The sequence below is a fragment of the Branchiostoma belcheri genome, unplaced genomic scaffold, assembly GCF_001625305.1.
Source record: "Branchiostoma belcheri isolate BF01 breed outbred unplaced genomic scaffold, Haploidv18h27 scaffold84, whole genome shotgun sequence".
In the NCBI taxonomy this organism is placed as follows: domain Eukaryota; kingdom Metazoa; phylum Chordata; class Leptocardii; order Amphioxiformes; family Branchiostomatidae; genus Branchiostoma; species Branchiostoma belcheri.
In genome coordinates, this window is record NW_017804509.1 from 887,428 (window position 1) to 900,230 (window position 12,803).

General features: G+C 42.8%; 1 protein-coding gene across 1 annotated transcript in view; it reads right to left on the minus strand.

Moving 5' to 3' along the window:
• Nucleotides 1–8,808: 8,808 nt before the first annotated feature.
• The window catches only part of LOC109486903 (acetyl-CoA carboxylase-like), a 35,684-nt gene continuing 31,689 nt past the window's right edge, over nt 8,809–12,803 (minus strand). The window contains exon 49 of the mRNA XM_019790810.1: nt 8,809–8,903. Coding sequence (XP_019646369.1) covers nt 8,809–8,903 — 95 coding nt within the window. The remainder of the gene's footprint in view (nt 8,904–12,803) is intronic.

The window sequence follows — 12,803 nt, forward strand, 5'->3', positions numbered from 1 at the left end:
GAATTACGCAAAAGTTTCGCCGCCTATTACGAATTACGTTAAAGTTTTAGAGTTGATTACGACTTTACGCTTTGCGGCTAATGTACTATTACGAATTACGTTGAGTTTTGGGGGAGGCTGCCTACGGATTACGAAGACTAAAAGGTCTGATTACGCCTTAGGAAAAACAGCATGCAGGCCCTCCGCAAGCAAACTTCCAAAAAATATGTCACTTTCGATTTTTCATTAAAAGGGAATTACCATGAACAGAATTATGCTGTCATGCAGATATACGCTGATTACGGCTGAAAATGAGCCCGAGAAGCGTGAAAAAGGACCTTAACTAAAACCTTTCCCCTGGAATCGTCCCAACGTCCCGAAAGGCTTTTCTCTTATCAAGTCAAATGAAAGTATCAAATGAACTCAATTTGCAGCGCTGTTCACATCTGGCCTAGATGATGAGAGGAGTTTATTTTTTTCTAATCAATACAAAAATGAGCCTGGTGTTGGCATCATACATCAATGATTTTCAGCTCAATCACTATAAGTGTCACATTAATCAACCTCACTTAATTATCTATATTTGTCATGCCTCTATCAAATACATTATGCATGATACATATTAACATGGTACATAATTGTAAAAAAAAATAGTAAGCAGTCAAATTTTATTCGCTACGGAGAAACCAAGAAGTTTGCAAGGCAATAACCTATATTTAAGCCCCTTTCTGTTCCTAAAATGTGCGGTAAGAGACGACAAAACGTACAAAACGTAAAAACTCGTTCCTTGTTTTTGAAATACGTTGAGTGACTCGTCAATCAAATATTGATATCGCTCAACTTAAAGGCTCTACTTGACATTGTGTGTAAAGCATACCTTCTATGTGATCTGAGGAAACGTCTAAGTTCTGTATCTGTATCTGTATAGCCGGTATAACCGCCCTTCGGCGTAACACACCAGCTTCTGTATCTGTATAGCCGGTATAACCGCCCTTCGGCGTAACACACCAGCTTCTGTATCTGTATAGCCGGTATAACCGCCTTTCGGCGTAACACACCAGCTTCTGTATCTGTATAGCCGGTATAACCGGCAGCTGGCTACATTACACCGATTGACTTGTTACACCTAACCCTTGAACAATCTAACTCTAGGCATCTCAAGACTGACAGAAAAGGCGCTGAAACGTGTCAGAAAGCGTGTCTTTTATCAGACTTTAATTGCCCCTTTAATCGCCTAAGCTCTCAGGGTAAGCCAATAATCCCCATAATTCCCTATCACCCCACCGTTTTATTACAAGCAGGATCACCTGAGGTGCCGAGTGACGGCAGGTGTGCCAACAGAGACGGTAAGATGTCCATCTCCGATCTCAGGGAGGGCCGTAGTAAAAGAGCTAGCTATTTATCTAATTTTTGGTAGTTCAGATAATCGTTTAATTCCATACACGTGCTAAGCACCTTTACCTGTGTTAACACATAATTTTTTCACTAATAAGAGATCTTCATACAACCTTTTACTGCCCCTCTAACTCATTGTTTCACTAATAAGAGACTTCATAGAACCTCTTACTAGTAAAATAATGAGTTAGTACCCCTCTAACTCATTTTTTCACTAATAATAATTTATTGGGCTAGAAGTACAAACTACGCATTAGCACCGTTTTTCTCTAAACTCGTCTTTTTATACTCTCTATTTCAAATACTAACTAAATAAATGTGCTACATATTAATCAGGCATGTAGTAAAACCGCTTGGACTTCATCCGAGCTGTACAATTAAGTACTGCAGACAGGTTTTCATTCGGCTCGTTTTCCCAAAGGTGCCAGGTGACGGCAGGCGTGCCAACAAGTAGCGTGCGTAGTCCAGTAGTTAGCGATCCTGCCTCTGGACTAAGAGGTTGGGAGTTCGAATCCCGGCTGTTGTCGCTCACCCGACATGCACGCTGCTGTTTAGGGTCGCATTCCTTCGGACGGGACGTTAACCGTGGTCCACTGTCCATTGTGCTTGTCCAATGAACCTGTAAATACTGTACATAGCGTCTGTCTTCTCTGTCACGACCAGTGGAAGATTAGCCCTTCAATGAGCTAAACTTGTTCGAGATCACCTTTACTTTTTTTTTTCAACAAAGACGTAAAGATGTCGATCTCCAATCTCAGGTCAGGAAGGGCCGACGTAAAACCGCTTGGACTTCATCCGAGCTGTACAATTAAGCAGTGCAGACAGGTTTTCATTCGGCTCGTTTTCCCAAAGGCTTCGTGGATAACGCCGACTGATTGGTAGGATTAGAAGTAAGGTCTGCCTCACTTAGATAAGAGAAATTTCTTATGGCGCCCTTTCAACTAGATAGCGATCGCCAAGTGACCATGCACTGACCGAAATTTAATCACATGAACCATTGATGATTGGAATATGATGCAAGATGTATGATAATGATTGAAAAGACAACCACAAAAAAACGTTTAATAATCATTTCTTAATCCATGAAAGTCATTGTGAGATCTGTCAAATCTTTGATAGTAGGGTCGTGTGGCGTAGCGGCAGAGTGCTCGACTCGGAACCAAGAGGTTCCGGGTTCGAGTCCTGACATGCCACCGATCCTGTGCCCTTAGGAAAGGCCCTTTACACGTGAAAATGTGTATTGTCCAGTTCTGTATTTGTCCTCTGCGTTGGTGGCGGCATAAAATAGGCTTGAGTGTGCTGTCACCATGTTTGTAGCCTGGGTTGGTGGTTGCGACTGTGGGAGCGGACGTAAACTAACCAGGATGGAACCCAGGCTACCATGTTTGGTCATGAAATGTTGGAATATAAAAAAACCTCTTTGATCATTCAGCGGCCACAGTCTGTAGTGGGAAGGAGGTAGACTTAATTACAGGGCACCTGAAAGCGGCTGGAACGAGCAGAAATTGGCAAAACAGACAGATGGCAGCGGGAAGCGGCAAACTGTACTCCACGGCGGACCAACTCCCCTGGCATGTCATTTGTCTATTCGGCCAATTTCTACTCATTCCAGCCGCTTTTATAATCCTGGAAAGGCCAGACAGGACTTGCGTCACAGAGCTTTGATCCTCTAGCTGGATGCAGTTTGTGCCAAGTTTGGAGTCCTGAAGAGAAATTCCCGAGAAGTGTCGTTATTTTCACGCGATCTTTACTTTTGCTGGCGCAGCAGGCGGCGGCATCGAAGGGCAGACAGGGTCACCTGGACTATCAATTCCGATTTGGCACGTTTTCAAAGCAATGTGCATCGTCTCAAAGAGCTGCGTTTATGTTTGGAATGTCAAGTTCGTGGATGATATAGAAAAGATAGGTATCAAGGTCTACCGCAGCTCCATAAGTATGGTTTGCATCAAAGAATTGCTATGTGAATATGAAATAATATGTTTGATAATAACACAAAACCAAACTGCCTCACCCAAATTTGCGCATTGCACATTTTTCAAATATATGTCATTTCCGAAGTTATAAACTATATAATTTGAATTCCTTTTAATGAAACTAGGAAAAGAGACAATGCAGTAGAGACTGAATTGTTTTTAGTCCTTTCCACAGAGGAAGACTGAGCCATAATTTAGTGAACGCCATTTTTTTCCGGATCGTACATCAGTTGCCGAACAAATGTGTCGGAGAAGAAAGGCGCCATGTTCGTATTTGCAGGTTCAGTGCAACGAGTACAATGTACAGTGGCCTTAAAGCAAGCATATTTTAAAGTGGCTTTCAACTTCAACGGGCTCAACAGGCCGTATCAAACAATGTGACACTTCCTGGTAGCTTGCATGTAGGGCGAGCAACAACAGCCGGGATTCGAACTCACAACCTCTTGATTCGATCTAAAGCAACTAGTCACTAATCACTTCGGACTTCGCCCGCATGCAATGTGTAGAGAACTTCTAAGATCTATCTCCAAAGCAAACTGCCTCAGTACTGTAGTACGCTAAAATTACAAACATTCGACACAGAACAGCCTTCACAAAACTCCGGATAAGTTCACACAAACTCCACATAGAAAAAGGCAGACACAACCGCATTCCTCTAGAGCAAAGGATTTGCCAATTTTGCGATTTAAATAAGATTGAGGATGAGTATCATTTCGTAGTCAATTGTACGTTATATAGTAATGAGAGAGATTCCCTATATTCTTATATAATAGATAAGTTCCCCAGCTTTGCACATTTAAATGAATCAGAAAAATTCCTATTTTTTATGAAACTTGACAAACCATGTATCACTAATTCTATATGCTCGTACATCTATAACTGTGTCAAGAAGCGAGAAGTCGAACAATGTAAATAGTAGATCACATTAGTATGTATAGTTTAAGTATCATTGCTGTATCCATTTCCTTGTCTATCCTTGACCTGTACTAGGCTTGTTAGAGCACAAACGTACAATAAAGGTCTTTCATTCATTCATATAACTTAAGGTACCGACTATATATGTGGTCACTCCAACGAAACAGCTGTACACTACTTCCTACACTGCCCACTGTACACTGACGAACGCATTGACATGTTATCATCTCTAACTAACATCCTGCCATTTGACACAAACAACGTCACCGACAACACCTTATGTACAACCACCCTCAAGGGAAACCCCTCATTGTCGTTTGTCAACAACTGTAAAATATTTGATGTGGTTTTCAACTTTATTTTGCAGACAGGGCGTTTTGTTTGATTTAGTTGATTGACTTTGATTTGTACACCAGCTCATTATATACCTTTGTCATTTCTTCTTCTTCTTATTATTATTACTTTGTTTTATTGTTTCCTTTTATGTGTGAGGAGAGGGCTGAGATAAGTTTACCGTTAAATAAGGTACCGCTTGACTCGCACGACAACCTGCTAGAGTTGCCCACCACTGTGTCCTGTAAGTTTCCATGTTGCTCAATAAAACAAATGGGTCCGTCTGTCTCGGTATTACCTAAATATGTGGGGTGAGGAAGAGGACATCTCAGCAGGAGCCATGGAAAAGCAGCACTTTTTGAAATGACACATGGAGGCAAATAAAAAGATACTGGTAGGTTAATGATCTCCCTGTGGATATCCTGGAGCTCTCTCTATAATCCAAGTAATTTGTCCGACTTGAAATCGGTGTGTGTAATATTATTTCCGCAGGCAGAAGGACAGAGAGAGAATACTGCTAAAGTGGGACTGACTCGACTGCCGGTTAGATTGCCGAAGAATGGTGAATGATTGATTTTGATTCTGATTAATTGAAATTGCAACAGTGCAATACACGCGGAACAAAAGCAACTGTTACTGGTGTTGTGTCCCGTACATAGATGAGAAATGAGAAATGTGTTTAACACATTTTATTAGACAGAAGAATATTATCCGTGTCTCGTTCAAGTAATCGAAACATTGTAACTGAGCTGTCAAGCCTACTACAGGAGACTGAAAGCATCACATATATTACAATGTATACACGCATTAAAAAGTAATGTATACATGCATTGAAAAGTAGGTATATGAGTTAAAGACCATGAACCGATCGCGAACTGTAAATAAGACCACTGTGGAAGCATAGCTTTTCAAATACCAGCTAAAGGATGACTTAATTATAAGTAAACCAAAACTGAAACTCCGCTGAAAATGCTATTGCCCACAAGTGACCAATGTCGTCTCGAAACGTCATCCCATTTCTTTTGAAGTAATATCAGTTGAAAGCTCAACAAGAGTTCATATGTACAAACTCAAAAGTACACTAGCTAGGAATAGGGTCAGAGGACAGTCCTGCAGTGTTTATATATAGAACTGTGAAGGACTGGAATTCCTTGTCACAAACAGTGGTTGAAGCTAGGACAGTTAATGAGTTTAAAAACCGACTGGATAGGAATTGGGCCAATATCATGTACATCTCCAGTATAAGCTAGAGAGAAGATTGCGACCCACAGGCTAAAAGCTTAAGCCTACCTGACACTCTGATGCATTAAGACCGCAGTTAGGGTGTACTGAGCACAGTGAAGGGTCAGGTATCTCACACCTCGCACATCCAGCCAGGAGGAGGTGTGAAGTAGGGAAGACTTTTTAGTCTTTTGCCCAGAAGTGACCAATGTTATCAGGAGACGACGGAGGTGGAATAAGACCTGACACGTGGATGCATTAAGACAGCAGGTAGGGTGTACTGAGCACGGTGAAGGGTCAGGTATCTCACACCTCGCACATCCAGCCAGGAGGAGGTGTGGAGTAGGGAAGACTTTTAGACTTTTGCCCAGAAGTGACCAATGCTATCAGGAGACGACGGAGGTGGAATAAGACCTGTCACGTGGATGCATTAAGACAGCAGGTAGAGTGTACTGAGCACAGTGAAGGGTTAGGTATCTCACACCTCGCACATCCAGCCAGGCGGAGGTGTAAAGTAGGGAAGACTTTTAGTCTAATGTCGGCGTGACGTCTTGCCTGGTTAACATTTCAGCTCTACGGGCCGTTCCTACAACCTTACTAAGTACAGGTCTCACAGCCTTTCTGACTACTGCCGTCCAGAGAGAACTAATTGAAACCAACCCCGTAAAAATTCCTCGGTGTGTTGTAATGATCCCGGGCGGGCGGGCAACACTCCTACTGCCGTAAAGATACCGCGGAGCTCCCGACGGTATGATTACCTAGTCTCTACGCTGGCTATACAGGAGAATATTTGCCAGGGGAGTTTGGCTGCCTTGTAGGTTTGACTAGTAGCGCAGTTAGGAGGGAAAGAAACTACCTCCCCGCTGCCGGACTCCCTTGGCCAATTTTACTATCTTTTTGCCGAATTCTACGATCCGTTTCCCGTAGACAGGGCTGGTGGAGGCTAATGGATACAAGGCTGTGCCTGGTCTGTTCAGTTATTCCGGCGCCAACAGTTTCCTCTGCAGACCATCATCGCTCACTGCTTACCTCACCCACGCACGGTGGTGTCAACCTGCCACCTGCCACTCGACCCACAGGGACCTGGACGTACACTGCCTCCATCACAGGCGAGCCAATTTAGAAATAGTCCGACTAGAAGTACTGTTTCATCAGATCAAACATTTATAACTTCGTCGCTGGAGAATTGGTTTTAATCAGAAAACAAAACTTTCGAGCTTGCTCTAGATTACAGCCCAGTGTAGAATATTGTCAGCTCATCCCAAGAGAACGTACATTACATTTCTTACATCTCAGATGTGTCGTATTAGAAGCGCTGCAACCAAAGGTACTTTTTTATCATCTATATTATTTTTTTATATATTCCAACATGTAGTCAAAAGACGCGGTGACGGCACACTCATGTTTTTTTCAACTGATATTAATGCCGCCACCAACACAGGGGACAATACAATACTCATTTTCACCTGAGCGAAGTGAGGAAAGACGCGTTAAGTGACTTTCTCAAGGGCACAAGATCGGTGGCATGTCAGGACTCGAACCCGGGACCTCTTGGTTCCGAGTCGAGCACTCTGCCGCTGCGCCACACGACCCCACTATCATCTATATTGTGGACACTGTAGAATAAAAAGAAAAGACAATCGCTTTTTTAAGACGAAAAGCTTTTCAAAACATTTCAACTCACAGTGGCAATGAAACTCAGAAGTATGGATATTGCATACGGAGAGACGTCCTTTGGTAATCCAGACAAACGTTTTACCAGACAATAGAGCCTCCCGTAGAGCATTAGCTCAGCCAGGGGGAACGCGCCTGGCTCAGACTTCTTCAATCAAACACGCACCATATCACTAGAAATGCTGAGACTACAAGACTTAATCTTAGGGCAGGTCTGTATCTGTATAGCTGGTATAACCGCCCTTCGGCGTAACACACCAGCTTCTGTATCTGTATAGCTGGTATAACCGCCCTTCAGTGTAACACACCAGCTTCTGTATCTGTCTAGCCGATATAGCCGCCCTTCAGTGTAACACACCAGCTTCTGTATCTGTATAGCCAGTATAACTGCCCTTCGAGATAACACACCAGCTTCTGTATCTGTATAGCCGGTATAGCCGCCCTTCGGCGTAACGCACCAGCTTCGCAGGCACGCGGCGCGGCGGCAGCTGACTACATTACACCGATCGACTTGTTGACGTAACCCTTGAACATCTAATTCTAGACATTGTTTAAAGCTATCTAATGACAATTCCCCTATTGTACTTGGCGACAGCGAGTTCCACTCTGCGATAGTGGTGAACTGGTTATACTGATCAATGGGGATTAACAAACACACACACGCACACATTTTGAGCTGACTTCGATAATGGTTCTCATAACATATGGGTATTGCTGATGGAGAAAAGCGCTTCCGAAATCTAGATGGACGTTTTGCCAGGCAGTAGAGCCCAGCGTATAGCGTTACTCAGCAGCCACGGAGAACGGTCCTCACGCCTCCTCAATCACAGGCGCACTACACAGTGCCAGACGCTCGTTTTAATCAGATCAAGCGCCTAAAACGCCGTGGTACACTTTTTTCACATGAGATCTAACAAAAAAAAGAGTTTGAGCAGATTCTGTTGCATGTTGGTTCGTCAAATGGTTTAAGACTGATCAACTAAATTTGGGTGTTAACCGTACTCATGGCTGTCACTTTTTAACTTCCCAGTGTTTTTTTAGTGTCTTAAATGCCTAACAATTTAGACTTTGAGTCTGCAAGAAGAGTATATATAGCAAAACGTTGAACTTTATCCCAGCACACAATTTACAGAGAGATCAAATTTTCAGTGACGACGTCGCCTTCATCAGGATAATCAATGACCAATCATTTCACTTCCATGATAGATATGCTTTCATGTTTCCAGTTTGAATCGCCCCCCGTTGCAGTGCATGTCAAGGCCCTGCTTGCTCGTAGTGACCGGTGAAAAGTGTTTTCAAATCCCAGATTAAGTATTCGTCAGAATGTGAAGTCCAAGCACCCCTGCGCGGAGTAGGAAAATCCCACCACTACATCATGCTTCTGCCGGAAGCCCTCCTCCAGGTCTCCAGCATCTTATAGGAGAAAGATAATCGTCTAGAGAACTCGCCTGTTCACTTACCAGAAAATAGTTTCCCACCAAAAGGTCGAAACGCAATCATGGTGGTAAGATTGTTGGCCAGGAAATTACAAAACCAGTGAGAAGGAAAGTAAAGAAAGATAGAAGAGAGTGCCGTTAGTCCGGATGAGATAAAACACCATAGACGGGAAACCAGATTAGAACCGCCGTTTTAATGGGCTTTTCCGAAGGTTAATGACTCACATGAGGGACCAGGGGAAGTTTACCATCAGTTACGGCTTGGTGGGACGGCGATGGGCACGATTTACTTACCTGTATTAGTTTGTTTGTCTTACATTCCTGGCAAGTAACTTAGTCTACTTTCTATTCAGTAGTCTTAAAACATGTTTTGTATAGGTAAAACTGCTCACTGTACACTTCATAAGTACAGTTTAGCGTAATGCTGAACTGGACGTACATGTAGAGTCGAAATATTTTCTAGCCAGTACTTATATATAATAACACTCTGTCAGACACAGTAAGCGTTGACCATGTATGTATGTAGCAATATGACTCATACCAAATAGCAACTTTATCATTTGCCATACATTGTACCCGTGACAATCGTTGTGCAATAAACTTTGACTCTCTCTTGACTCTTTAAGCGTAACGTGCCAATTTGGTGAAGTAGGTACAACCTGCGTAAGACCCATCTCTTAGGTCCGATTCACTCACTAAAAGGGCATTGCCGAAAAATATCGAGCATTGGACAGCTACAACCGGAGGCCATGTTCTGGAGAACAGGCAATTTCCTGACTCATTCCCAGCTACATGCTTCATGACCGGTGACACTTTTCTGAGGACAGTCTTGAAAGCTTTTATTACTCCAAGCACGAAGCAAAGATGGTGGTTGAACGTGCCTCTGGACCAAGACGTCGTGAGTTCTAATCCCAACGTGCATGTCACAGGATCAAAAAGAGGATTACAGTCCTCAGGACGCTACGTTAGAGAGCTAGGGGAATTTCCCCGGTACAATGAATCAATATTACTCTATAGCGTCTGCCCTCTCTGTCGCAATCAGTGTAAGAGTAGATCAACTTTCCATGAAGTTCATTTGATCTAAACTAACTCGAGATTGCTATTACTTTCAATCAACTGAACCTTTTCTTCACGATCTGCCAAAACCCTGGGTTCTGGGTTGCACATTGGATGCCAGGTTTTCCCACAGAATTTGCCACAAGACTTCGCGGCGTCGAATGACCGATTGGCTAAGGGACTGCCATCGCATTTTTGCAACAAACCCAAGCCAAAACTTTGCCAATTTAGGTAACTTTTTCATCAGTCCATTTACAGACGGCGACACGCAATCCCGCCATCCCGCCAGAGGCACGCCCGTCAGAGTCAGGATCAAAGAACCGGTTTTGGCACCGGTGACACTCCCAGGAACCGGCGACGCCACCGTGTCCGTACTGTACACACGGGCCCTGCGCCGGGCCGCTAGACAGGAAATCGCGCTGCCCTCAGATCGCTACATCAGTCGGACTGTCCGGAAGCCTTTCATGTTATGTAAGAACACAAATTGTTTAAGACTGCTCATCTAAATTTGATTGTTAACCGTATTAATGGCTGTCAACCTTTAACTTGATAGCATTTTTTATAGTTGTAAATGCCTAAAAATTCAGACTTTGAGTCTGCAAGAACATGTATGAATATAGTATTAAAACGTTGAACTTAATTTCAACACACTATTTACAGACAGATCAAATTTTCAGTGACCACTGTCGCCTTCATCAGAATAATCAATGACCTATCACTTCAATTCCATAATAATATGTATGAATATACTTTCATGTCTCAAGTTTGAATCGCCCCCCGTTACAGTGCATGTCGAGGCCTTGCTTGCGAACTGGCGACGCCACCGTGTCCGTACTGGCCACACGGGCCCTGCGCCGGGCCGCTAGACAGGAAATCGCGCTGCCCTCAGATCGCTACATCAGCCCGGAAGCCTTTCATGTTCATGTCAAGCCTTTCAGTGAAAAGTAACCTACAGTAGGGGTTGCTGAAAGACAGAAGAAAAATGTCCAGACTATGTATGATGTACAAAATGACTAATAAAGTGATGGACGTCCCAATTACTAAGTACCAGCCCAGAAGAGAACAAGAAATAGCCATGCCTTCAAGTACCAGAGTTATCAACCAAGGATTGAGGTGTTCAAGAATTCATTCTTTCCTAGAACTATCGCAGAGTGGAACTCGCTGTCACCAAGTACAGGAGGGGCATTGTCACTAGACAGCTTTAAACAATGTCTAGAGTTTGATGTTCAAGGGTTAGGTGTAACAAGTCGATCGGTGTAATGTAGCCAGCCGCCGCAGCGCCGCGTGCCTGCGAAGCTGGTGTGTTACGCCGAAGGGCGGTTATACCGGCTATACAGATACAGATACAGAAATAAAGTTTGTACCTGTTCTCAGATCCTGTTCTCAGATGATCAATGATCTGTTTGAAATCTGTTCAAAAAGGCTATCTTCTCTTCTTTATACTCCTGCTGTATAGAATTTACTACATTCAATTTCTTTCTACGGTTTCTTTTAATGTGCACTATAAATTGAGCCCTCCCTTTTTAACCATTAAACATTTACCTACCAATAACTATTATGTGTATAACTCATATATGAAAAGCCCGGCAATAACTATACGTCATAATAGATGGTTACGATTAGCCATATCTACGAGATAAATCGGTTTGAGAACTTTTCTGTAATAGTTTAGACATAACTCTTTACTTCAATGGACACTGCGGAGTCTAGGCATCCGTCACCAGTGTTGAAAGGGATTTCCTGCTACTGATACACCAGACCTTCGCTTGACTTGTGGCCGGTGAAAGACTCCGCACTTTGCTCAGATGAAAAGCTCTCATCCCGAGAATCCCCAAGGGGCTTCGGCGCCAGATGTACGAGTAATATCATGATGTTGAGAGAAGATTCTGATTGAGGTGCCCGGTCTTCCCAGTGCCTGGTTTATGACTCTATAGTTCGGAGAATCGATTTTTTGCAGGCAATATGGCCAGAACCAACATTACCCCAATACAATCATCAGTAAAATATGTCAGGCATTAGGATGAGCCTTTTATCCTTTGTCATTTGGTAAGATTGCTGAAACAGCAGATTCTGCACAGTCGCCCGAAGTACGGCGTTTGTTCTTATCCTTGTCTAGGCAGTCATTGTTTCTGTACGTCTTTTCAACTATCTCTGTGACATTCTGTTCGATAAAAGAACCACTTCTTATTCTTTATTTTGAATGGCTTTCTGCAAAAAGATAGCTTTGTGGCGTTGATGCACTGGTGCATAGTAGTATCACATACCATACATTAAACCTAATTCATCTACTCAAGTATCATCTTCAGTAAAATATGTCTGGCAATAAGATGAGCCTTTTATCCTTTGTCATAAGGTAAGATTGTTGAAACAGCAGATTTTGCACAGTCGCCTGAAGTACGGAGTTTGTTCTTAATATCCTTGTCTAGGCAGTCATTGTTTCTGTACGTTCTTTTAATTATCTCTTTGACATTCTGTTCGATAAAAGAACCAACTACGTATTTTTTAATTTGAATGGCTTTCTGCAAAAAGATAGCTTTGTGGCGTTGATGCACTGGTGCATAGTAGTATCACATACTATACATCACACTAATACATTTACGCCAGTATTATCTTCAGTAAAATATGTCTGGCAATAAGATGTGCCTTTTATCCTTTGTCATTGGCAAAATATTGTTGAAACAGCAGATTGTGCACAGTCGCCTGAAGTACAGCCTTTGTTCTTATCCTTGTCTAGACATACATTGTTTCTGTACGTTCTTTCAATTATCTCTTTGACATTCTGTTCGATAAAAGAACCAACTACGTTATTTTTTTTAATTTG